General features: G+C 41.0%; 1 protein-coding gene across 1 annotated transcript in view; it reads left to right on the forward strand.

The window, feature by feature from the left end:
* The window catches only part of DISC1 (DISC1 scaffold protein), an 831,610-nt gene that overhangs the window by 198,549 nt on the left and 607,229 nt on the right, over positions 1-25,832 (forward strand). The window contains exon 6 of the mRNA XM_053712267.1: positions 15,284-15,519. Within this exon, the coding sequence (XP_053568242.1) occupies positions 15,284-15,519 (236 nt within the window). The remainder of the gene's footprint in view (positions 1-15,283; positions 15,520-25,832) is intronic.

Below are 25,832 nucleotides of genomic sequence, written 5' to 3' on the forward strand. Positions count from 1 at the left end.
ATTTACAAATGACTGTTTTTGTTTTTTTTTTTGCATTTTCCATACTGTCCCAACTTTTTCGGAACTGGGGTTGTAGAATAAGCCATATTTATATATAAATCCATTTCATATATAAATCCATACACCTTCATTAAATAAATAATAAGAAAATACCTCTCAAACCATTATAAAACATTGTGTACCAGTTTTAATATTTTTTTTTTAATAAAAACTTTACTTGTTGAAAACCCATTTTGGTAATTTTTGTATAACATGTCTTAAAGGGACATAAAAACAATTTTTTTTTCTTTTATTATTCAGATAGAACATACAATTTTAAAGAATTTTTAAATTAACTTCTACTTTAAAATTTTCTTAGTTCTCATGTTATCCTTTGTTGAAAAGCAGGAAGGTAAGTTCAGGAGTGTGCATGTGTCTGCTGCATTATATGGCAGCAGTTTTGCAACTATGTTATACATTAGTAAGAGCACTAGATGGCAGCACTATTTCCTGTTATGTAGTGCTCCAGGCTTGTGCACGCTACCCATCTAGGTATTTCTTCAACAAAGAATAGCATGAGAATGACGGTTGCAAAACTGCTGCCATATAGTACTGCAGACGTGCACGCTCCTGAACTTACTGCTTTTCAACGAACGATAAGAAAATTAAGAAAATTTTGTAATAAAAGTAAATTGGAAAATTGTTTAAAATTACATGCTCTGTCTGAATCATGAAATAGTTTATTTCTGGTTCTCATGTCCCTTTAACCACACAAGGCAGTGATCAGTAATAATTAATCAATTTAAATATATGATCCCTTCCTGTTGGCTGTGTATTTTCTTCCACGGTGACCTGAGGTTCACATATTTACCCAATCTGTGTGTAGGAAACCCAAGCTTTACGAAAATTACATTATCTATACTATAATTGCGTTTGTAATGTCCGTCGGCAGTTGCGCATGCATCCTCAATGGAATGTTGGCTGCGCGTGCAACCCTGCCATTTTCGGAATCCACTGGGATGCAGCGAAGGCAAATGGAGCATTACAAAAAACAAAACACTGCCCACACGAAGTATATAAAAAAAAAGAACCTCCCACAAAAAGTATTAACACATACACCGCAAACCCACACATCGCAAAATAATAAAGTAATTAACCCCCCACATCGCAATAAGCATAATTAACCTATTAACCTCTAAACCGCAAAACCCACACACCGCAATAAACCTTATTAACCTATTAACCCCTAAACCGCAAAACCCACACATTGCAATAAACTTAATCTATTAACCCCTAAACCGCAAAACCCCCACATAGCAATAAACATAATTAACCTATTAACCCCTAAACCGCAAAACCCACACATCGCAATAAACCTATTTATCCCATTAACCTCTAAACCGCAAAAAAAACACATTGCAATAAACCTAATTAACCTATAAACCCCTTAAACCGCCAAAACCCACAGCGCAAATAACTAATTAAATTACTAAGTCCCCTAACCTAACACCGCCTAACCTAACACCCCCTAAATTAACAATAATTACCTAAACTAAAAAATACTAAAGTTACAAAAAAAAGAAACTAAGATTACAAAAATAAAAAAGGCTAACATTACAGAAAATAAAAAAAACAAATTACCAAAGTTTACAAAAGTAAACCTAATCCCTGTGAAAATAAAAAGCCACCCCAATAAAACATCCCCTACTCTAAGAATAAACTACCAGTAGCCCTTAAAAGGGATTTTTGCAGTGCATTGCCCTAAGATAAACAGCTCTTTTACATTAAAAATACACAAAGTCCCCCCTAACAGTAAACCCCCCAAAAAAGAACCAAATACTAAAAAAACAAAACTACCCATTGCCCTGAAAAGGGCATTTGTTTGGGCATTGCCCTTCAAAGGGCATATTTTACTGACCATCCCTAATCTAAATAAAACAACCCCCCAAAAACCCTTAAAAAAAAAAATCTAACCCCCAGGTTGGTACTCACCGTTCCTAAAGTCCGGCGGAGAATGTCCTGTTCCAGGTGGTAAAGTCTTCTTCCAAGTGTTGACCTCTTCTTTCTTCTTCCAGGAACAATCCGGCGCGGAGCGGAGGGAGGAGCTGAAGACCCGCAACCCTGGAGCTGAAGACCGGCGACTCTGGAACTGAAGACCGGCGACCTCTGAGCCATGGAGTGTGGAGGATCCTCTTCATACGATTGCCGCTGTACACTGAATAGTGAATTCAAGGTATGCGATTAAAGATGGCGACCCTTGAATTCCTATTGACTGATTTGATTCTTCAAATTCAAATCAGCCAATAGAATGAGAGCTACTGAAATCCTATCGGCTGTTTAAATCAACCAATAGGATGACAGCTACTGAAATTCTATTGGCTATTCAAAACAGCCAATAGAATTTTAGTAGCTCTCATCCTATTGGCTGATTTGAACAGCCAATAGGATTTGAGTAGCTCTAATCCTATTGGCTGATTTGAATTTGAAGAATCAAATCAGCCAATAGGAATTCAAGGGATGCCATCTTTAATCGTGTACCTTGAATTCACTATGCAGTGTACAGCAGCGATCGTACGAAGAGGATCCTCCATGCTCGCCGGTCTTCAGTTCCAGAGTCGCCGGTCTTCAGTTCCAGGGTCGCCGATTTTCAGCTCCAGGGTCGCCGGTCTTCAGCTCCGCGGTCATCGGTCTTCAGCTCCGCCCTCCGCGTCGAATTGTTCCTGGAAGAAGAAAGAAGAGGTCGCCGCTTGGAAGAAGACTTCACCGCCTGGAACAGGACCTTCTCCGCCGGACTTCAGGAATGGTGAGTACCAACCTGGGGGTTAGACTTAGGTTTTTTTTAAGAGTTTTTTGGGGGGTTTGTTTTATTTAAATTAGGGATGGGCAGTAAAAGAGATAAATGCCCTTTTAAGGGCAATGCCCAAACAAATGCCCTTTTCAGGGCAATGGGTAGTTTAGGTTTTTTAGTGTTCTTTTATTTTGGGGGGTTTAGTGGGTGGGGGGTTTACTGTTAGGGGGGACTTTGTGTATTTTTAATGTAAAAGAGCTGTTTATCTTGGGGCAATGCCCTGCAAAAAGCCATTTTAAGGGCTACTGTTAGTTTATTCTTAGAGTAGGGGGTGTTTTTATTTTGGGGGGACTTTTTTATTTTCATAGGGACTAGGTTTAATTTTGTAAATTTGGTAATTTGTTTTTATTTTCTGTAACTTAGGTTTAATTTTTGGGGGTTAGACTTAGTTTTTTTTTTTTTAAATATATATATATATATTTTTAGATTAGGGATGGGCAGCAAAAGAGCTGAATGCCCTTTTAAGGGAAATGCCCATACAAATGCCCTTTTCAGGGCAATGTATAGTTTAGGTTTTTTAGTGTTAGGTTTATTTATTTTGGGGTGTTTGGTTGGTGGTTGGTTTTACTGTTAGGGGGGCTTAGAATTTTTGGTAACTGCAAAAGAGCTGTTTAACTTAGGTGAATGCCCTACAAAAAGCCATTTTAAGGGCTATTGGTAGTTTAGCATTAGATTAGGGGGTGTTTTTATTTGGAGGGGTTATTTTCATAGGGATTAGGTTTTATTTCTTTATTTTTGATAATTTGTTTATTTTTTCCTGTAGTTCAATTTTTTGTATTAACAACACAGACTGAGAGGGGAGAGAGAGCAAATGAGAGGGGAGAGAGAGCAAAAGAGAGGGGAGAGAGAGAGCAAAAGAGAGGGGAGAGAGAGAGAAAAAGAGAGGGGGGAGAGAGCAAAATAGAGGGGGGAGAGGGAGAGCAAAATAGAGGGGAGAGGGAGAGCAAAAGAGAGGGGGGAGAGACAGAGCAAAAGAGAGGGGGGAGAGGGAGAGCAAATTAGAGGGGAGAGCAAAAGAGAGGGGAGAGGGGGCGAGAGAGCAAAAGAGAGGGGGAGAGAGAGCAAAAGAGAGGGGGAGAGAGAGCAAAAGAGAGGGGGGAGAGAGCTTAAGAGAGGGGGAGAGAGTGAAAAAGAGAGGGGGGATAGAGAGCAAAAGGGGTGGTGAAAAAGTCCACCTGGATGGATTCTTTCACCACCCTGCTTTTTTCGAGAGGGAGAGCAAAAGAGAGGGCGGAGAGAGAGCAAAAGAGAGAGGGAGAGATAGCAAAATAGAGGGGGAGAGAGAGCAAAAGAGAGGGGGGAGAGAGCAAAAGAGAGGTGGGAGAGAGCACAAGAGAGGGGGGAGAGAGCACAAGAGAGGGGGGAGAGAGCGCAAGAGAGGTGAGAGAGAAAGCAAAAGAGAGAGGGGAGAGAGCGCAAGAGAGGTGGTGAAAGAGTCCAGCGTAAGTTGCATCCAGGTAGATTCTTTCACTACCCTGCCATTTTCGGAATCCACCTGGATCTCAGGGCGTAAACTGCATCCAGGTGCATTCCAAAAATGGCAGGGTGGTTCCGTCACCACTATAGACTGCCCTTCCGAAAATGGCAGGGTGGGTCGGTGGTTCCGTCACCACAAAAGACTGCCCTCTGGGCAGGCTTTCCCACTAGTTATAAATAATAACACAAACTGGATAATTAATTCAATAGCTAAGTTGAGATTGATTCTCTTGTACATCAAAGGTTAAAATAATGAAATATAGGCCTATGACAGAGAATTAACTTTTTCTATCCTTATATTTATCTCCTTCCCCAAATCTACACCAGGATCTCTAGGAAGCCCTAAAACAGCTATAGAAATAGGTGGAAATTGCTGTTTACTAGTCGTAGATAAGTAGGTGACAAGCTTGTTGTATGCAAAGGCATTTATTGGGGTTGCAATAACCCTTATTACCTAGTGTAAAATCCCCAAACCTCAAGAGTACCAGCTGCCCTGAATTGTTACACACCTAGTGTTCTTTAGAGAGCAAAAAATATGTAAATGAGTGTGACGGATACCCCGGCTACCCCGATTGGGTAGCTCCGCCAAACGGGTCCTGTTTCCTCCCTGCCAACTGCAGCTATGTAACTGGCAAGTGACCACAGCCTGTAGCCACCCCTGATGCCCGACAGCACCAGTACCCAGGGTCCCACCCTGTGGCAGACTCCAGCTACCAGACTAGGTAGCTCTGCCAGAATGTCCTTCCTCTGCCTGGAACAGGCTGCTATAGCTCAGGAAAAGTGATTTTAGCTGGAGCCAACCCAAATAACTAGACAGACTAGCCTTCAGTTTAAACAGGAACTGATTTTATTGAAAACACACACTCCTTTTATACAGACAGTCCATCTTGATAAGACCCTGGACAATCCCACTATTTTCCCGCCATTCCCGCCCCTCCAGACTGACCGGCGCCTCCATAGGAGCCACAGTCCCACATAATCTCAATACATATGGGTGGCGGTTTCAGGGTGATCCTGGTGGAGCGGCGGCACTTCCAGGGTGTAATTTTAAAGCTCTCGGTCCCCAGATTTCACAGTCCAAAAATCAGCATGATTCGTTACTGGGGACCAGTGTTCTGCTGTCCTGTGGCCGACCGGGAGTTCCAGGAGCCTGGCCGGCCTGAGAGGGGTTAGGCAGGTGTCCGTTGTGAGGCGGCCGATCGGGAGTTCCAGGAGCCCGGCCAGCCTAGGAGGGTTTTCCTGGTCATAAACCAACTCTTCTCTGAACACAAAAACAAGCCAAAACAAAACAAACAAACAATTTCCAGAGATGGTGGTTGCTCTGAGGAACCCAAAACCACTGAGAAACAACAGGGGTGAGGTTGTAGGGGGGTAGGGGATAGCCTTAGCCATCTGGTATCCGTGACAATGAGGAATTAGAGGTAAAAATAAAGGCCCCCCGCAATTCCCTGCACCCTTGATATTTATGGTTTAAAACAACCTCTAGTTGTGTGATTTCCAGTTTTTTGTCTTGTTAAGTTAAAACAATTGTTTTGTTTGAGCAAATCATGATGTGGCATGAACCAAACAAAATATATTAACAGGAAATAAAGACCAGAAAAAATCATCTTGTGCAACCACCACTGAATGAAGAATTAAGAAAGAAGCTCAATGTTATGGTACCTTTAAATCTTAACATTTATTTAATTATTAAAATGCAAAAAAAAAATTAAGATAAGTCATCCATTGCGACTATGCCTTTCTATTGAAAGGACTTATAATATCTTTTTATACTGGATTTTAACTGTACTGAGACTGCAAAGTATGAACCCACTGTACCTTAACCTATATTGTATCTACCTAGAAGACCTTTCAACAAGATTCTCACCTCACAGGTTTTTAAGTCACAGTTGTGTGTTCAAAGTGCTTGCACCTACATTATTGAAATTGTAAACTGGAATGCACCTTTGTGACCGAGAATTCAATAATGTAGGCGCAAGCACTTTGAAATGCATTGTTATGATCAAGTTTGTATTTAGCAAGCATGGAAGTGCGTCACTTATAGAACTCTAAAGTGTCTCCTGTGACCATTTCAGAGTTTTTTTGCACAAGTACAAGATAATAGACTGTCCAAATAACTGTCAAATGCTTGCAAAGATGTCCAAAATGCCCTTTTGAGTTTTTATCCACTGCCTTCCTTGAGGTGTGATCGTCCCATAGGAAAATGTTTTATTTTTTGCGAGGATCCAAAATCACGTTTGTGGGTGTAGGAAACAGCAGAACACACACTATTGTGTTTGCGTCAAATGGAAAAGTGGTTGAAAAAGGCCTCAGCCAATAGATTGTGATTGAGGCCATAATTATGAAGAAGAATTTATTTAATTATAAAATCCTTGAGTACATTATGATATATTATTATTATTATTGCAGAATGTATTTGAAATACTTTGTACTGGGACATTTCACTCTATCTTTTCTTTGTCAAATCAAAAAGAGGGCATTTAAATTGCATTATAGGTATCTTACTTTGAAAAAAAGATTTTTTTTTTAATTGAAAAAAAAGTATTTTATTTCCAAGAAGGCCCCGATATTCAAATTAGCAAAGAAAAGGGGCGTGTCCAAGCAATTCACACTTACCGGCATATTGCTGGGGGGGGCTCACTGAAATTAAAAATAGTTTGTTTAGGCACACTCCACATATTGCTGTGGGAATCTAAGTTTAATTACATCTCTACACTAACTACCTCAGGCTATGTAGTCTCGACAGCTGATAGCTGGTGAGGTAAACATGGCCATTACCCCCCTCACAACCTGCATTTCGCTACTTTGAACATATCTATCTTGTGTCGATGTGTCCGAGTCAAAGTGCAGGCTTCTCCCATTAGAACGCCCCGCTGACTTGCACTGCACATTTGGACCAAAGTGTCCCGCAATTTATGGCTGCTCCTGTTTCCGCTGCTGCACCTAGTCCTACCAGGAGCATGTCCGGTTCTGCACCTCTACCTCAGCATTATGGAGGCGATCCTAATCAGTGCAGAGGGTTTTTGAACCAGGTGGGCATTTACTTTGAGATGTTACCTCAGGCATTTCCCTCTGACAGAGCTAAGGTAGGATTTCTTATCTCGTTACTCTCTGACACAGCTCTTGCCTGGGCTAATCCCTTGTGGGAGACTAATAAACCTGTTATTTCAAATTACCCTGAATTTGTGGCCTCCTTTCGAAGGGTATTTGATGCTGCTCTGCTGCTAAACGACTCATGTCCATTCAGCAAGGTACAAGATCTGTTGCTTAGTATGCCATTGAGTTCCATACACTTGCCGCAGAGGTAGGTTGGAACAATGAAGCCCTTGTTGCCGCCTTATTTCATGGGCTCTCTGATGCGATTAAAGAAGAAGTTGCTGCCAGAGATTTACCGGAAGATCTTGAGGCACTGGTGTCTTTTTTTATCCTAATTGACATCAGACTAAGTGAGAGGCCCTCTTTCAAGGAGCGCTTGCGGAAGCCTCCTGTTCCGGTGACTCCTACGCGTTCGTTCCCACCCATGCCTCCCTCTCCTCCCATGCCTCCTGGTCCTGAGTCACCATGTACTGCTGAGCTGATGCAGTTGGGATTCACGCATCTCTCCGTGGCGGAGAGGGCCTTTAGAAGGAGGGAGGGGCTCTGCCTCTATTGTGGGTTACAGGGCCACCTTTGAAGTCTTGTCCTACACGGCCGGGAAACGCTCACACCTAAGGTCCTGTCGGGGCAGACCTTGGGTGGTTTATCCCTGTCCCTGGAACTGCTAAAGGAGAAACCTTTGGTCATGGTTGTGCTTTCCTGGGTGGACTCCTCCATAGTCACCCAGGCTCTTGTTGACTCCGGTGCTGCGGGCTATTTCATTGACAGTGCTTTTGTATCAAAGCACTCCATTCCTGTTTTGCCTCGTTCCGTTCCACTTGCTATTGAGGCCATTGATGGCAAGACCCTTCAGCCCGCACTCGTTACTCACGAAACTGCTCCGCTATCCATGGCTGTTGGGGCTCTCCATTTTGAAACCCTCCAGTTCCTGATTATAAACTCTCCACATTTTCTGGTTGTTCTGGGTTATCCCTGGCTCCAAAAGCACAATCCCAGTCTCGACTGGCGCAGGTCCGAAATTTTTTTGTGGTCTCCACAATGTATTTCCACTTGTCTTCAGAAACCAGTTAAAGTCTTGTACACTTCTTCGGTATCTCAATTGCCAGAGGAGTACCAAGAGTTCCTAGACATTTTTGACAAGGTGCGTGCCGGTACATTGCCTCCTCACTGGTCTTACGATTGTGCCATAGACCTGCGACCCGGAGCCATTCCTCCTCGGGGCCGGGTTTACCCTCTGTCTGTTGCAGAGAATTGTGCTATGGAGGAGTATGTTGCCGATGCTCTGTCGCGGGGGATCATCCGCAAATCCTGCTCTCCTGCAGGGACTGGCTTCTTCTTTGTGAAGAAAAAGGGTGGCGAGTTAAGACCATGCATCGATTATAAGGGTCTTAATCATCTTACCATTAAAAATGCTTACCATATTCTGCTCATTACGGAACTCTTTGACCACCTCAAGGGAGCTACGGTCTTTACTAAACTTGATTTGAGAGGAGCGTACAATCTCGTTAGGATCAAGGAGGGCCACGAATGGAAAACAGCATTTAACACCAGGAGCGGGAATTATTAGTATCTTGTAATGCCCTTTGGCCTATGTAATGCCCCTGCTGTTTTTCAGGAATTTATTAATGATGTCCTACGAGATATGTTGCAACAGTGTGTTGTGGTGTACTTGGATGACATCCTCATACACTCACCCACACTTGAGGCTCATCGTTCTGATGTTACACGGGTTCTCCAGAGACTACGTGAGAACGGCCTGTTTTGTAAACTCGAGAAATGTGAGTTCCATCAGACTCAAGTAACCTTCCTAGGTTATGTTATCTCCGTTGCAGGATTCTCCATGGATCCTCACAAGTTATTTACAGTTCTGCAGTGGCCTCGCCCAGTTGGTCTTCGGTCTATTCAATGTTTTTTGGGGTTCTCCAATTACTATAGAAAGTTTATTAAAAACTTTTCTTTCTTGGTCAAACCTATCACAGACATGACCCGTAAAGAGAATGATCCACTCCATTGGTCACCTACTGCCATTAAGGCTTTTGATAGTCTTAAGACTGCCTTTGCTGCTGCTCCAGTTCTGGATCATCATAACCCTGTCCTGCCTTTCATTCTTGAGGTCGATGCGTCTGAGACTGGAGTAGGTGCCCTCTTGTCTCAAAGTCCTATGCCTGTGGTTTCTTCTCTAATAAAGTCTATAGCGGAGTGCAATTATGAAATTGGCGACAGGGAATTACTGGCCATAATTTTGGCACTCAAGGAATGGAGGCATCTTCTCGAGGGTACTAGCGTGCCAGTGCTCATTCTTACTGACCACAAGAATTTAAGTTATCTATCTGAAGCAAAATGTTTGTCGCCCCGGCAGGCCAGATGGGCGCTATTTTTGTCTTGGTTTAATTATGTGGTCTCCTACCTGCCTGGTAGTAAGAATGTTAAGGCTGATGCTCTGTCTCAACAATTTTCCCCTCTGTCCAATGAGGAGTCTGTACCTACTACTGTTATACCTCCTGACCATATTTTGGCTACCATACATACTAATTTGACTTCTCTCTTGGGGGAGGAGATCCTGGCTGCACAAACCAATGCACCTCCTGAGAAACCTAGTGGTAAGTGTTTTGTTCCTGAGAATCTTTGAACTAAACTTTTGCACACTTACCACTATCCTAAAGCCGCAGGTCACCCAGGCAAGAACCAAATGATTTGGTCTGTCACTCGACAATTCTGGTGACCAGGTCTTCGTTCTGATGTTGCTGCGTATGTTGCCTCCTGCTCAGTTTGTGCACAGAATAAGACTCCTATTACCTATTGCTAATGGTAAGCATCCTTGGACACATCTTTCCATGGACTTCATTGTCGAGCTCCCTGTTTCCAATGCAAATACTGTTATCCTTATGCTGGTTGACCGTTTTTCTAAAATGTCACATTGCATTCCCTTGAAGAAGTTGCCTACCGCTCAGGAGCTTGCTTCAATTTTTGCCCGGGAGGTCTTCCATTTACATAAGTTACCCAAGGAGATAGTGTCGGACCGGGGTAGCCAGTTTGTCTCCAGATTTTGGCGTTCCTTTTGTGCTCAAATGGGGATCCAGCTTTCCTTCTCCTCGACATATCACCCTCAATCCAAAGGGGCTGCGGAACGGTCTAATGAAGCTCTGGAACAGTTCCTCCGTTGCTATGTCTCAGATCGCCACAATAATTGGTCTGAACTGTTACCTTGGGCAGAGTTTGTTCATAATAGTGCTATTAATGCTTCCTCCAAGTTATCCCCGTTCATGGCGAATTATGGGTTTCAACCATCCTTGTTGCCTGATTTATTCATGTCTCAGGGTATTCCGGCTTTGGAGGAGCATCTCCGGCAACTCCGTTCCACGTGGGTGCAGATTCAGGATTGCCTTCATCGTTCTATGCAGCGCCAAACGTTCCAGGCTGATCGTAGGCATCTGCCAGCGCCTTCCTACCAGGTTGGTTAAAGAGTTTGGCTGTCCTCCCGCAACTTGAATCTTCGCGTGCCTCCCAATAAACTGCCTCCCCATTATGTTGGTCCTTTTCGAATACTCCGACGGGTCAATCCTGTGGCCTACGCTCTTGACCTTCCTCCTGCAATGCGCATCTCCAATGTTTTTCATGTCTCCCTCTTGAAACCATTGGTTTGTAATCGGTTTACCACTGTGTTGCCTCGTCCCCGTCCTATCTTTGTTGACACATGAGGAGTATGAGGTCAGCAGCATTATTGACTATCGTATGTCCAGGGGCCGCGTACAGTATTTGGTTCACTGGAGGGGCTATGGTCCTGAGGAGCGTTCATGGGTTCCCTCCTCTGATGTTCATGCTCATTTCCCCAATAAGCCTTTTGTCCTCCCACGGGGGAAGGGTCGTTGAGGGAAGGGTACTGTCAGGGTTTTTTCCCTGTTTTGTTTGCCATGTGCTGCTGGAAGCCATTTTACTCACCTCTCTTGCATACTGTGTGATGCTGCTCATTTCCTGCACTTCCTTTTATGGCCAGACTGGTGTAAATCATCCGTGTGAGACAGGATGCAGTCTCAGAATTGTGATGTCATCACTTATTATTTAAAGGGCCTCTGTTCAGTATGCTTTGCCCTTTCGTTGTCTCAGACCTTTTTATGAGAGCTCCTGTGTATTACCTGGCTGTCTGACGTCCCTCATGGTTCTTGATCCCTGGCTTGTTTCTGACTCTGCTGTTCTACTTGTTCCTGATTCCGGCTCGTCTGACTACTTGCTTTGGCTCCGGACTCGGCTCGTCTGACTACCAGCTCTGGTTTTGATTCCTGGCTTGTTGTTTGACTTGTGGACTTTTTATTATTTTTTTTTGCTATTAATAAAGGTGTGATTATTTTTGCACTTCTCAGCTCAGTCTGATTCCTGACACCCTGACACCGAGTTCTTGCTTGCCCTCCGGAGTTAACCACAAACTTGACAAAATATGTATTGTCATGTATTATTTAAAGTATTGTAGATATCTTGAATGTATTTAATGGTTGCTTGCTATTATTTCAAACAAATATATATTTGAAAAACGTTTTACTCTATAGATATATACAATGCTTTAAACAATATGCAATGTACATGACTATACATATCATTTAAACATTGACACTTAAACTGCCATAACTTTAAACTGTAGAAGCTATGGCCCTACACATAAATATTCATTTTTTAAAATGATGCATGTAGAATGCGTATTGTTTAAATATTTGCGTATAAATTAAAATGTAATTAATGTTGTGTTTAGTGTTTATTATTTGTTATTAAAGACAGTATAATTAACATTTTAGTTCTACAAAACTAAATGCCTGTTATGTAAAAATATAATTTAATTCTACTGACTACTATAAAAATATATATTAACATATATGTTATCACTAATAAACACGCTACAAGCTAACATAAATACATTTTAATGTATATGCAATACTTAAATCATTATGCAATATACAGTTTAAATATTGAATATCAATGCAAGGCCTGACTACATTATATCTAGAATGTGAAATAAACTAATATGCATTATACATGACCATGCATTTTAAGTATTGGATTTCGAATTTCGGATTTGGATCGATTCGAATTCGGATACTTTTGAATGCATTAGTTTCGGATTCATTCGGATTCAAATAAATTCGGATGTATTCAGATGTTTTCGTTTCGGATTCCATTTGTAAATATGGAAGTTCAATACTATTTTGAATTCGAATGTCACATTCGAATTCGAATGTCACATTCGAATATTATATTTATAAAACACAGTATTAGACTAGAAATACTATTTCGAATTTGAATGTAACATTCAAATTCGATTACATTTATTAAACACAGTTGTATACTAGAAATACTATTTCGACATTCAAATTCGAATATTACATTTCGAATGTAACGAATAAATCTGAACTAATTCAGACTTATTCAATACAAATGCATTCGGATTAGTTTTGTTTCGTTGCTAGGGAATTTGGAAATTGAAATCGTTTCGAATCTCCGAGTTCAACCGAATTTCGATTTGAATGAAATGAAACGCACATGTCTAGTTGTAATAATAATAAATTTTAAAATATATATTTATATTTACAATAAAAAAAACAACAACAAAAATAAATACATATTAATTTATATACAAATAAAAGAATTTGCATCATACATGAGAATGCATACTATTTTAAAAATTGTAGATAAATGAACTATTAAATAACCCTAAAATGCCCTAACCTAATCACCTAATCAACACCCATACAGGTATGGGGGAGGTCGTGGCCGGACTTTTGGCCGACGGACACTTGGCCGACGGACACTTGGCCGACGGACATTTGGCCGACGGACATTTGGCCGAAACACAAGTGGCTGTCACATAACAGTCCGGCCACGAGATAGATAAATTTGATAGATAGATAGATACATAGATTAGATAGATAGATCAATAGATGCAATAGATACATTTGATAGATATGATAGATAGATAGATTTGATAGATAAATAGATAGATTTGATAGATAGTTTCCCAGACAGAGAATTACAAAACGTGCGGCCTAGGACCCATGGTAAGGTTCCCAGAGGCAGTTGCGGCGCCCGAGGCTGTGATTAGAACAGAGCACTCTGGAACGTATCTGCCCTCGGCCGAAATCGGAACATTCTTTAGCTTTCTGTCTGTCAGCCAAATGTCTGTCGGCCAAATGTCCGTCTGCCAAATGTCCTTCTGCCAAATGTCTTTCTGCATTTTGTCAGAGCACCGGGGGAGGTTAGGAGATTAAGGCCTAATAAATGGTAACCATCATTAATCACCTAAGCCGCCACCTTTAAAGCCTAAACCACCACCTCCCAATGCAAATTAGAATTACACTAACACCTTACCCCCCTCTAAACTCCGATCTAAATTAAACCCCCTAAGTTACAATAAAACAAAATCTATGTTACAAAAAATAATAAACTACAGAATCCCAAATAAACCCCCCACCATTATACCCAACACTAATCTATATGCCCCATAAAGCCCACCCCAAAAAAAAACCACAACCATAATACTAAAATTACAATAGCCCTTAAAAGGACCTTTTTGTAGGGCATTGCCCTAAAGAAATTTAAGCTCTTTTACATTAAAAAACAATTACACCCCCCCCTCTACAATTACAAGTAGCCCCACCCCCAAAATAACAAAATCTATTTAAAAAAAAAACCTATCCTAGAAAATAAAAATTAAAAGTGTATTAAAAAAAAAAATCCTCTATCAAACGCCTAACCCAAAAAGTTGTAACTGACATAGCGGCAGATCCTTCGGAATATTTTGCCGCCTTGTAGCACTTTCGATCATTTGGCCTTAGTCTAAACTTCAAATAAGTAGTAGATTTTTTTTTTCTGACAAATTTCAAAGTTATGTCTATTTCCACTGTATCTTGTGGCAGCCATAAGCCAATCACAAATGCATATATGTGAATTCCTGCACATGCTCAATAGGAGCTGTTGACTCAAAAATGTAAATCTAAAAAGACTGTGCACATTTTGTTAATGGAATGTCCCTTTAAAGGGACAGTCAAGCTAAAAAAAACCTTTCATTTTTCAAATAGGGCATGTCATTTTAAATAACTTTCCAATTTACTTTTATCAACAATTTTGCTTTGTTCTCTTGGTATTCTTAGTTGAAAGCAAACCTAGGAAGGCACATATGATAATTTCTAAGCCCTTGAAGTCCTCCTCTTTTTTATTTGCTTTTCACAGCAGGGGAGAGCTAGCTCATGTAGGCCATATAGAAAACATTGTGATAACGCCCGTGGCTAGTGGCAGACACTGCACTAAATTGGCTCAAATGCAAGTCAATAGATAATAACTAAAAGTCATGTGATTAGGGGCGGTCAGAAGATGCTTAGATACAAGTTAGTCACAGAAGTAAAAAGTGTATTATTATAACAGTGTTGTTTTTGCAAAACTGGGGAATGTGTAATAAAGGGATTATCTATCTTTTTAAACAACAAAAATTCTGGTGTTGACTGTCCCTTTAAGTCAAAAGTGTTATAGGATCTCTAGGTATAATTTATTCACAAACATGTATGTCCTGCTACTTTAACTTAAAACAGCTTTAGATATACAATTTTATACATATATTGAACATAGTATTTTTTTCACATGAATAATAGAATATTTTTGCCTACACTAACTCTTTAAGAGCCCGATAATATACATTTCTGAGAAGTTGCTGTTCTTTAAAAAACTTTTGAATATTCAATATTTACCAAATATTATATTTAACATTTGGAAGCTTTGGAATATGATTTAATTTAAAATTAAGTGGCTTAATATAAATTGTTTTTCTTTCAATAAAGAGATAATAAAAAAAAAACTCATACCAAAACATACAATATGCCTATAACTCTTACCTGTTTTGGTTCACAGAAAGAAATTGAAGATATTAAAACAAGATTGGAATTACTAGAAGCCAAAGACCAGCAATTAAAGATGGAGATTGAAGAACAAAACAATGTTTCAAACAATCAAAAAAAAGAAATAGCTTTTTTGCTCGGTTCTATGGCTTTGGGAGACCTTCAAGAAATTTGCAACGGTTTGAAAGAAACCTTAGATTTATCATTACAACTTACAAGATCCCTGGAAATAACGGAATCATTAAAAAGGTTAACAATGTTTATTTATCTTTTTGTATAAGTAATATTGATTTTTAACTTAATTGCAAGATGCCCTTGTAAGAGGAATCTCAGCTGAATGATGGATTGTCAATGTTTTTTTGTTGTTTTGTTTTTGTGTATGACCTTGGTTTTTAGAGCTTTTCCAAACATTATAGCTTTAGACCTGTAACTGAGTTAATACTAGACATGTGCAGCAGCGGAAAATGTGTTTCAGGTGAATCTTTCAGAACAAATATTCAGATAAATATTTGTTCCTTTAAAAATGTTGTATAAATTGGACTGAACTCATACTTTTTTTTTGAGATGTCGATATCTTTATTGTATTTTTATATATTTTTTTAGGTTGACCAACCATTTTTACAGGTATATTTACATTTTAACAGGTATATTTAGGATAATTGTATGTGCTTATCTGTGATTAAGTTCCACCGTGTTATTTTTTTTTAACACTTTATATTAAATATTCATCATTTAACCTCTTATTGTTTTGGTTTATGATGTACTAGCGTAGCGTATATTTTGCCTATTGTGGCGTATTCTACATATTTTTTCACTTTCTATGTTTTGATATTTTCTCTCTAGTGCTCCTTTCCCTAATCTTTTCCCCTTTCCTTTAAAAGTGTTCCTTTGCTACAGGTGAAAAAGTTCACATGTAGCCTTATACTTACCTATAGCGCGCAAAAGAGCTGCGCTAATCCCGACCCTTCCTCACTCGCCCCAATACGAGGCTTAGCACCTCAGATCCCTTCTCCTTTAGTGCAGGCTCTGGAATCCACCACTGTTAGCCTCCTAATAGTGAGGCCTGGATCCCTGTAAAGATATTTATCTTGTTAAGTGTGTTCAGTCCACGGGTCATCCATTACTTATGTGATATATTCTCCTTCCCAACAGGAAGTTGCAAGAGGATCACCCAAGCAGAGCTGCTATATAGCTCCACCTCTCACATGTCATATCTAGTCATTCTCTTGCAAGTCTCAACAAAGGAGGTTGTGAGAGGAGATAGGAGTAACACTCTTCAATCAAAAGTTTATTATTTTAAAATAGCACCGGAGTGTGCTGTTTGTTCTCTCAGGCAGTATTTAGAAGAAGAATCTGCCTGCGTTTTTTCTATGATCTTAGCAGACGTAACTAAGATCCACTGTCTGTTCTCGCACATTCTGAGGAGTGGGGTATCTTCGGAGAAGGGAATAGCATGCGGGGTCCCCCGCAAATGAGGTATGTGCAGTAAAATATTTTCTAGGAATGGAATTGACTATGAAAACACTGCCATTACCCATATGACGTAAGTAACATAGTAACATAGTAGATAAGGTTGAAAAAAGATTGAAGTCCATCGAGTTCAACCTATACAAATCTAAAATACTTACAAAAAGCTCCAGTTAAGCTTAAATAACCCCATTAAAATGTGACCCATTTAATACTAGCAATCATATCCATGAATTTTGTTTATATACAGAAATTTATCCAGACTATTTTTAAATGTATCTATGGTATTGGCATTCACTACCTCCTTTGGTAATGAGTTCCACAATTTTATTGCTCTTACAGTGAAAAAACGTTTCCGTTGCAGGAGATTAAATCTCCTTTCCTCCAACCTTAAATTATGACCTCTTGTCAGAACCAATTTTCTTGGAATAAAAAGAGCTTCTGCCATCTCTGTATATGGGCCTTGAATATATTTATATAAAGTACAGCCTTTAATGCAGTAGTAGCGACTGGTATCAGGCTGATAAATGTATGCGCAGTTGGGTTATTTTCTAGGGACTAGAATTTAACTTTAAATACTGTTAGTACTGAAATAAATGTATGAGCCTTAACTGCAGTAGTAGCGACTGGTAGCAGGCTTAGTGATAACTTTGCATAACACTGGAAAGTTGTTTTTTAAAAAACGTTTACTGGCATGTTATTCGTTTTGTGAGGTACTTTGGTGATAAATCTTTTTGGGCATGATTTTTTTCCACATGGCTAACGTATATTTCTGCATAGACACCGTTATATCAGGTCTCCCACTGTTGTGATATGAGTGGGAGGGACCTTTTTTTAGCGCATTGTTGCGCAGTTAAAATTCTAGCACAGTCTTCCTGCTTTTTCCTCTTTGATCCAGGACGTCTCCAGAGAGCTCAGGGGTCTTCAAAATTCATTTTTGAGGGAGGTAATCAGTCACAGCAGACCTGTGACAGTGTGTTTGACTGTGAGAAAAGCGTTAAATCTTAAATTGATTATCCGTTTTGGGTATTGAGGGGTTAATCATCCTTTTGCTAATGGGTGCAATCCTCTGCTAATTTCATACATTTACTGTTTAAAATTGGTTGCTATAACCGTATTAGTTCGTTGTTATTTCAACTGTGACAGTTTTTTTGTGTTTTTAAAAGCGCTGCAGCGTTTTTTATATTGCTTGTAAACTTATTGAAAGAAATTTCCAAGCTTGATAGCTTCATTGCTAGTCTGTTTAAACATGTCTGACACAGATGAATCTGCTTGCTCATTATGTTTAAAGGCCAATGTGGAGCCCAATAGAAATATGTGTACCAATTGTATTGATGTTACTTTAAATAAAAGTCTGTCTTTACCGGTAAAGAAATTATCACCAGACAACGAGGGGAAGTTATGCCGCCTAACTCTCCTCACGTGTCAGTACCTTTACCTCCCGCTCAGGAGGTGCGTGAGATTGTGGCGCCAAGCACATCAAGGCACTTACAAATCACTTTACAAGATATGGCTAATGTTATGACAGAAGTATTATCTAATTTGCCTGAGTTAAGAGGCAAGCGCGATAGCTCTGGGTTAAGGACAGAGCGCGCTGATGATATGAGGGCCATGTCTGACACTGCGTCACAATTTGCAGAACATGAGGACGGAGAGCTTCATTCTGTGGGTGACGGATCTGATCCAGGGAGACCGGATTCAGACATTTCAAATTTTAAATTTAAGCTTGAGAACCTCCGTGTATTACTAGGGGAGGTATTAGCGGCTCTGAATGATTGCGACACGGTTGCAATCCCAGAGAAATTATGTAGGCTGGATAAATACTATGCGGTACCGGTGTGTACTGACGTTTTTCCTATACCTAAAAGGCTTACAGAGATTATTAACAAGGAGTGGGATAAACCCGGTGTGCCTTTTTCCCCTCCTCCGATATTTAGAAAAATGTTCCCAATAGACGCCACCACACGAGACTTATGGCAGACGGTCCCTAAGGTGGAGGGAGCAGTTTCTACTTTAGCCAAGCGTACCACTATTCCGGTGGAGGATAGTTGTGCTTTCTCAGATCCAATGGATAAAAAATTAGAAGGTTACCTTAAGAAAATGTTTGTTCAACAAGGTTTTATATTACAGCCCCTTGCATGCATTGCGCCCGTCACTGCTGCAGCGGCTTTCTGGTTTGAGTCTCTGGAAGAGGCTATTCGCACAGCACCATTGGATGAGACTTTGAACAAGCTTAAAGCCCTTAAGCTAGCTAATGCATTTGTTTCAGATGCCGTTGTGCAATTAACCAAACTAACGGCTAAGAACTCCGGATTCGCCATTCAGGCGCGCAGAGCGCTATGGCTTAAATCCTGGTCAGCAGATGTAGCCTCTAAATCTAAATTGCTTAATATTCCTTTCAAAGGGCAAACCTTATTCGGGCCCGGCTTGAAGGAGATTATTGCTGACATTACTGGAGGTAAGGGTCACACCCTTCCTCAGGACAGGGCCAAATCAAAGGTCAAACAGTCTAGTTTTCGTGCCTTTCGTAATTTCAAGGCAGGAGCAGCATCAACTTCCTCCGCTCCAAAACAGGAAGGAACTGCTGCTCGTTACAGACAGGGTTGGAAAAGCAACCAGTCCTGGAACAAGGGCAAGCAGTCCAGAAAGCCTACTTCTGCCCCTAAGACAGCATGAAGAGAGGGCCCCCTATCCGGAAACGGATCTAGTGGGGGGCAGACTTTCTCTCTTCGCCCAGGCTTGGGCAAGAGATGTCCAGGATCCCTGGGCGTTGGAGATTATATCTCAGGGATACCTTCTGGACTTCAAAGCTTCTCCTCCACAAGGGAGATTCCATCTTTCAAGGTTATCAGCAAACCAAATAAAGAAAGAGGCTTTTCTTCACTGTGTACAAGACCTCCTAGTAATGGGGGTGATCCACCCAGTTCCGCGGACGGAACAAGGGCAAGGATTTTACTCAAATCTGTTTGTGGTTCCCAAGAAAGAGGGAACCTTCAGACCAATCTTGGACCTAAAGATCTTATACAAATTCCTAAGAGTTCCATCATTCAAAATGGAGACTATTCGAACCATCCTACCCATGATCCAAGAGGGTCAGTATATGACCACAGTGGACTTAAAGGATGCCTACCTTCACATACCGATTCACAAAGATCATTATCGGTACCTAAGGATTGCCTTTCTAGACAGGCATTACCAGTTTGTAGCTCTTCCCTTCGGGTTAGCTACGGCCCCGAGAATTTTTACAAAGGTTCTGGGCTCGCTTCTGGCGGTACTAAGACCGCGAGGCATAGCGGTGGCTCCGTACTTAGACGACATTCTGATACAAGCGTCAAGTTTTCAAAATGCAAAGTCTCATACAGAGATAGTTCTAGCATTTCTAAGGTCGCATGGGTGGAAAGTGAACATGGAAAAGAGTTCTCTGTTACCACTCACAAGGGTTCCCTTTCTAGGGACTCTTATAGATTCTGTAGAGATGAAGATTTACCTGACGGAGTCCAGGTAATCAAAAATCCTAAATGCTTGCCTTGCCCTTCATTCCATTCCAAGCCCATCAGTAGCTCAGTGCATGGAAGTAATCGGCTTAATGGTCGCGGCAATGGACATAGTGCCATTTGCGCGCCTGCATCTCAGACCGCTGCAATTATGCATGCTGAGTCAGTGGAATGGGGATTACTCAGATCTGTCCCCTTTACTAAATCTGGACCAGGAGACCAGAGATTCTCTTCTCTGGTGGTTGTCTCGGATTCATCTTTCCAAGGGAATGACTTTTCGCAGACCAGATTGGACGATTGTAACAACAGATGCCAGCCTTCTAGGCTGGGGCGCAGTCTGGAATTCCCTGAAGACTCAGGGATCATGGACTCAGGAGGAAAAACTCCTTCCAATAAACATTCTGGAATTAAGAGCGATATTCAATGCTCTTCTAGCTTGGCCTCAGTTAGCAACACTGAGGTTCATCAGATTTCAGTCGGACAACATCACGACTGTGGCTTACATCAATCATCAAGGGGGAACCAGGAGTTCCCTAGCGATGTTAGAAGTCTCAAAGATAATTCGCTGGGCAGAGTCTCACTCTTGCCATCTGTCAGCGATCTACATCCCAGGCGTGGAGAACTGGGAGGCGGACTTTCTAAGCCGCCAGACCTTTCACCCGGGGGAGTGGGAACTTCACCCGGAGGTATTTGCTCAACTGATTCTTTGTTGGGGCGAACCGGAACTGGATCTCATGGCTTCTCACCAGAACGCCAAGCTTCCTTGTTACGGATCCAGGTCCAGGGACCCGGGAGCGGTGCTGGTAGATGCACTAGCAGCCCCTTGGCTTATGTGTTCCCACCGTTTCCGTTGCTGCCTCGTCTGATTGCCAGGATCAAACAGGAGAGAGCATCGGTGATTCTGATAGCGCCTGCGTGGCCACGCAGGACCTGGTATGCAGACCTAGTGGACATGTCGTCCTGTCCACCATGGTCTCTGCCTCTGAGGCAGGACCTTCTACTTCAGGGTCCTTTCAACCATCCAAGCCTAATTTCTCTGAGGCTGACTGCATGGAGATTGAACGCTTGATTCTCTCAAAACGTGGTTTCTCGGAGTCGGTTATTGATACATTGATACAGGCTCGGAAACCGGTTACCAGAAAAATTTACCATAAGATATGGCATAAATATTTACATTGGTGTGAATCCAAGAGTTACTCATGGAGTAAGGTTAGGATTCCTAGGATATTGTCTTTTCTACAAGAGGGTTTAGAAAAGGGTTTATCCGCTAGTTCGTTAAAGGGACAGATTTCTGCTCTGTCTATCCTTTTACACAAACGTCTGGCAGAGAATCCAGACGTTCAGGCTTTTTGTCAGGCTTTGGCCAGGATTAAGCCTGTGTTTAAAACTGTTGCTCCTCCGTGGAGCTTAAACTTGGTTCTTAAAGTTCTTCAGGGTGTTCCGTTTGAACCCCTTCATTCCATTGATATTAAGCTTTTATCTTGGAAAGTTCTGTTTTTGATGGCTATTTCCTCGGCTCGAAGAGTCTCTGAGTTATCTGCCTTACATTGCGATTCTCCTTATCTGATTTTTCATTCAGACAAGGTAGTTTTGCGTACTAAACCTGGATTTTTACCTAAGGTTGTTTCTAATAGGAATATCAATCAGGAGATTGTTGTTCCATCATTATGTCCTAACCCTTCTTCAAAGAAGGAACGTCTTTTGCATAATCTGGACGTAGTCCGTGCCCTGAAGTTCTACTTACAGGCAACTAAGGATTTTCGGCAAACTTCTTCTCTGTTTGTCGTTTATTCTGGACAGAGGAGAGGTCAAAAGGCTTCGGCCACCTCTCTCTCTTTTTGGCTTCGTAGCATAATATGTTTAGCCTATGAGACTGCTGGACAGCAGCCCCCTGAAAGAATTACAGCTCATTCCACTAGAGCTGTGGCTTCCACCTGGGCCTTTAAGAATGAGGCCTCTGTTGAACAGATTTGCAAGGCTGCAACTTGGTGTTCACTTCATACCTTTTCAAAATTTTACAAATTTGACAATTTTGCTTCTTCGGAGGCTGTTTTTGGGAGAAAGGTTCTACAGGCAGTGGTTCCTTCTGTTTAAAGTTCCTGCCTTGTCCCTCCCATCATCCGTGTACTTTAGCTTTGGTATTGGTATCCCATAAGTAATGGATGACCCGTGGACTGAACACACTTAACAAGAGAAAACATAATTTATGCTTACCTGATAAATTTATTTCTCTTGTAGTGTGTTCAGTCCACGGCCCGCCCTGTCTTTTTTTGAGGCAGTTCTAAATTTTAATTAAAGCTCCAGTCACCACTGCACCCTATAGTTTCTCCTTTCTCGTCTTGTTTCGGTCGAATGACTGGATATGACATGTGAGGGGTGGAGCTATATAGCAGCTCTGTTTGGGTGATCCTCTTGCAACTTCCTGTTGGGAAGGAGAATATATCCCATAAGTAATGGATGACCCGTGGACTGAACACACTACAAGAGAAATAAATTTATCAGGTAAGCATAAATTATGTTTTTATGATAAGAGGGACACTCCAGTGCACCACAGGTAATTATTTAAAGGGACAGTATACACTCATTTTCATATAACTGCATGTAATAGACACTACTATAAAGAATAAGATGCACAGATACTGATATAAAAATCCAGTATAAAACTGTTTAAAAACTTACTTAGAAGCTCTCAGTTTAGCTCTGTTGAAAAGGTTGCTGGAAAGCCCACTGTAAGTGGGAAATAAGACACTCCCCCCCTCTCCCTTCTTTTGCATATGAAAAGACCCTTTAAACAAACAGGAGCAAGCTGGAGAAGGTAGCTGACGGTATTCAAATAAAACTTTGGGGGTTGGTTAGGAGTCTGAAAATCAGAGTAATGTTATTTAAAAATAAGCAAAATTATATTTTTTTTTAAAAAACTAACTTTATGGGCTTTATAAATAGATCATCTACAAAACATTTATGCTAAGAAAAAATGAGTGTATAATGGCCATTTAATCTTTTAAAGCCAATTTAAAGGAAATAAATGCATACTTTTATTAGTATTTGTCCTTTTTCTTTAAAATTAGCAAGTGCATTCGTATGGATATTCGTTTAGTTCCGTGTTTTTGTCATGAATTTTCATTCGTAACGAAAAAGAATGCACAAGCCATACCAGGCACATTTTCAGCTATGATCACTAACAGTAAACCAGCTAGTGTTAAGTACTATGCACCCCCTACCTCCAATTATGGGTTGCTCTGTTTTGGAGCCTAGGTTACACTGTAGCTTTATGAAGAAGAATTGCTGAACATGTGTTAACACATCAGCACTTGAATGCAGTGAAAGATAGATTTCACTATAACAGCACCCACCACTAGAGGCACACAGGAAATAACCTCAGTACCATGCTTGTAAAATGTTAGTATTTAATGTCAGTTTTATATTAACAGAGGCAGTTCTAGACTTAAAACTTTGGGTGTGGGGGGGAGGGGGGGGCATTACTGACCGAAATGCTATTAATGGTGATGAAGAGAGCTTTGTTAGATATATGCCTGCCTCTGATCCTATCTAGTAGCACTATCTCCTCATTTATGGGACAGCCTTTATCTTTCCTTTGTGTCAGCTGTCCATGCAAGTCCTCAAAGTTTATTACAAATGTACTGCTAATACTATGAATGCAGACAAGGCAATTACAGGTGGGGATTCTGGGTGAGATCAGATTAAGGGTGATATTTTTGTGGAAAATATGACTGTGCCCAAGGACTAGATAGAATATCCATGCAAATGGGTTTTTTAAACACTGCACAATTGTTGCTTTGTAGGTGTTACTGACAGCCAAAGGTGCAGAGAAATCAATGTGTTTTGTGTTTATCAGCAGCAAGGATCTAAATCGCTGCCATATTTGTTACTGCAAGCTAAGGAAATACAATCACTGTTCTGTTTTATATACATACAACTGAAGTCAGTACACCCCTATGCAATATCAATTAAAGGTCAAATGATTCAAAATGCTATCATTTCACAAATAGTTGCATTATTTCTAAGTTGACGAATAGAACATTTTCTTTTATGAACAATCAAAAGCAAATATTTTAGAACAACTATATTCTAAATAAAGGCCCCAAAGTAGAAACTTAAAACAAAATTGAGTACACCTGTGATTTTCAATTATCCTAATTGTATAAACATGGTTATAAAACGACCTGTGAACACCAGAACTTTCTTAATTTTGGACCTATGGGCTGTGTCTATCTGCATGTCTACATCATGGTTCAACATGGAAAAGAATGGCCTGAGGAATTGAAAAATCTGCTTGTGAGACTTCACAAAGATGGAAAAGTATTCAGGAATGTCAGTAAAAATCAATTGAAACACAGTTGCAGAAGTAATCAGGAGGTATAGAATAAGCCATTGTACCGATGAGAGCCGCAGTGGCCATCTTCATAAAATGATGCCACAGATTAGTGTGCTACTTGCACAATCTAGCTCTGAAAAGCAGACAGGTAAATACTTCTGACTTTTTCTCGGGGGGTTATCAATGAAAAATGGAGATTCTGTGACAGATGAGACAGTGTGAAGGGTATTGCAAAACATCAACCTCTATGGACGGTGCCCAAGAAAAAACCCTTGCTTGCTCTTTTACACAAAGCTGCAAGATTAAACTTTACTAAAGAACATGAATGGATGAATATTGTGAGCACATTATTTGGTCAGATGACTCCAAGATAAATTTGTTCAGTTTAGATGGGGTCCAGCTTGTTTGGTGTGAACCTGGCCAGAACTAACAGTGAATACATAGTCCCAACAGTGAAGCACAGAAGTGGGAGTGTGATGATATGGGGCTGCATGAGTGCAAAAACAGAATTTATGCTTACCTGATAAATTACTTTCTCCAACGGTGTGTCCGGTCCACGGCGTCATCCTTACTTGTGGGAATATCTCTTCCCCAACAGGAAATGGCAAAGAGTCCCAGCAAAGCTGGCCATATAGTCCCTCCCAGGCTCCGCCCACCCCAGTCATTCGACCGACGGACAGGAGGAAAAAATAGGAGAAACCATATGGTGTCGTGGTGACTGTAGTTAGAGAAAATAATTAATCGGACCTGATTAAAAAACCAGGGCGGGCCGTGGACCGGACACACCGTTGGAGAAAGTAATTTATCAGGTAAGCATAAATTCTGTTTTCTCCAACATTGGTGTGTCCGGTCCACGGCGTCATCCTTACTTGTGGGAACCAATACCAAAGCTTTAGGACACGGATGAAGGGAGGGAGCAAATCAGGTCACCTAAACGGAAGGCACCACGGCTTGCAAAACCTTTCTCCCAAAAATAGCCTCCGAAGAAGCAAAAGTATCAAATTTGTAAAATTTGGCAAAAGTGTGCAGTGAAGACCAAGTCGCTGCCTTACATATCTGATCAACAGAAGCCTCGTTCTTGAAGACCCATGTGGAAGCTACAGCCCTAGTGGAGTGAGCTGTGATTCTTTCAGGAGGCTGCCGTCCGGCAGTCTCATAAGCCAATCGGATGATGCTTTTAAGCCAAAAAGAAAGAGAGGTAGAAGTTGCTTTTTGACCTCTCCTTTTACCAGAATAGACGACAAACAGAGAAGAAGTTTGTCTGA

The sequence above is a fragment of the Bombina bombina genome, chromosome 4 (assembly GCF_027579735.1).
Source record: "Bombina bombina isolate aBomBom1 chromosome 4, aBomBom1.pri, whole genome shotgun sequence".
Classification (NCBI taxonomy): domain Eukaryota; kingdom Metazoa; phylum Chordata; class Amphibia; order Anura; family Bombinatoridae; genus Bombina; species Bombina bombina.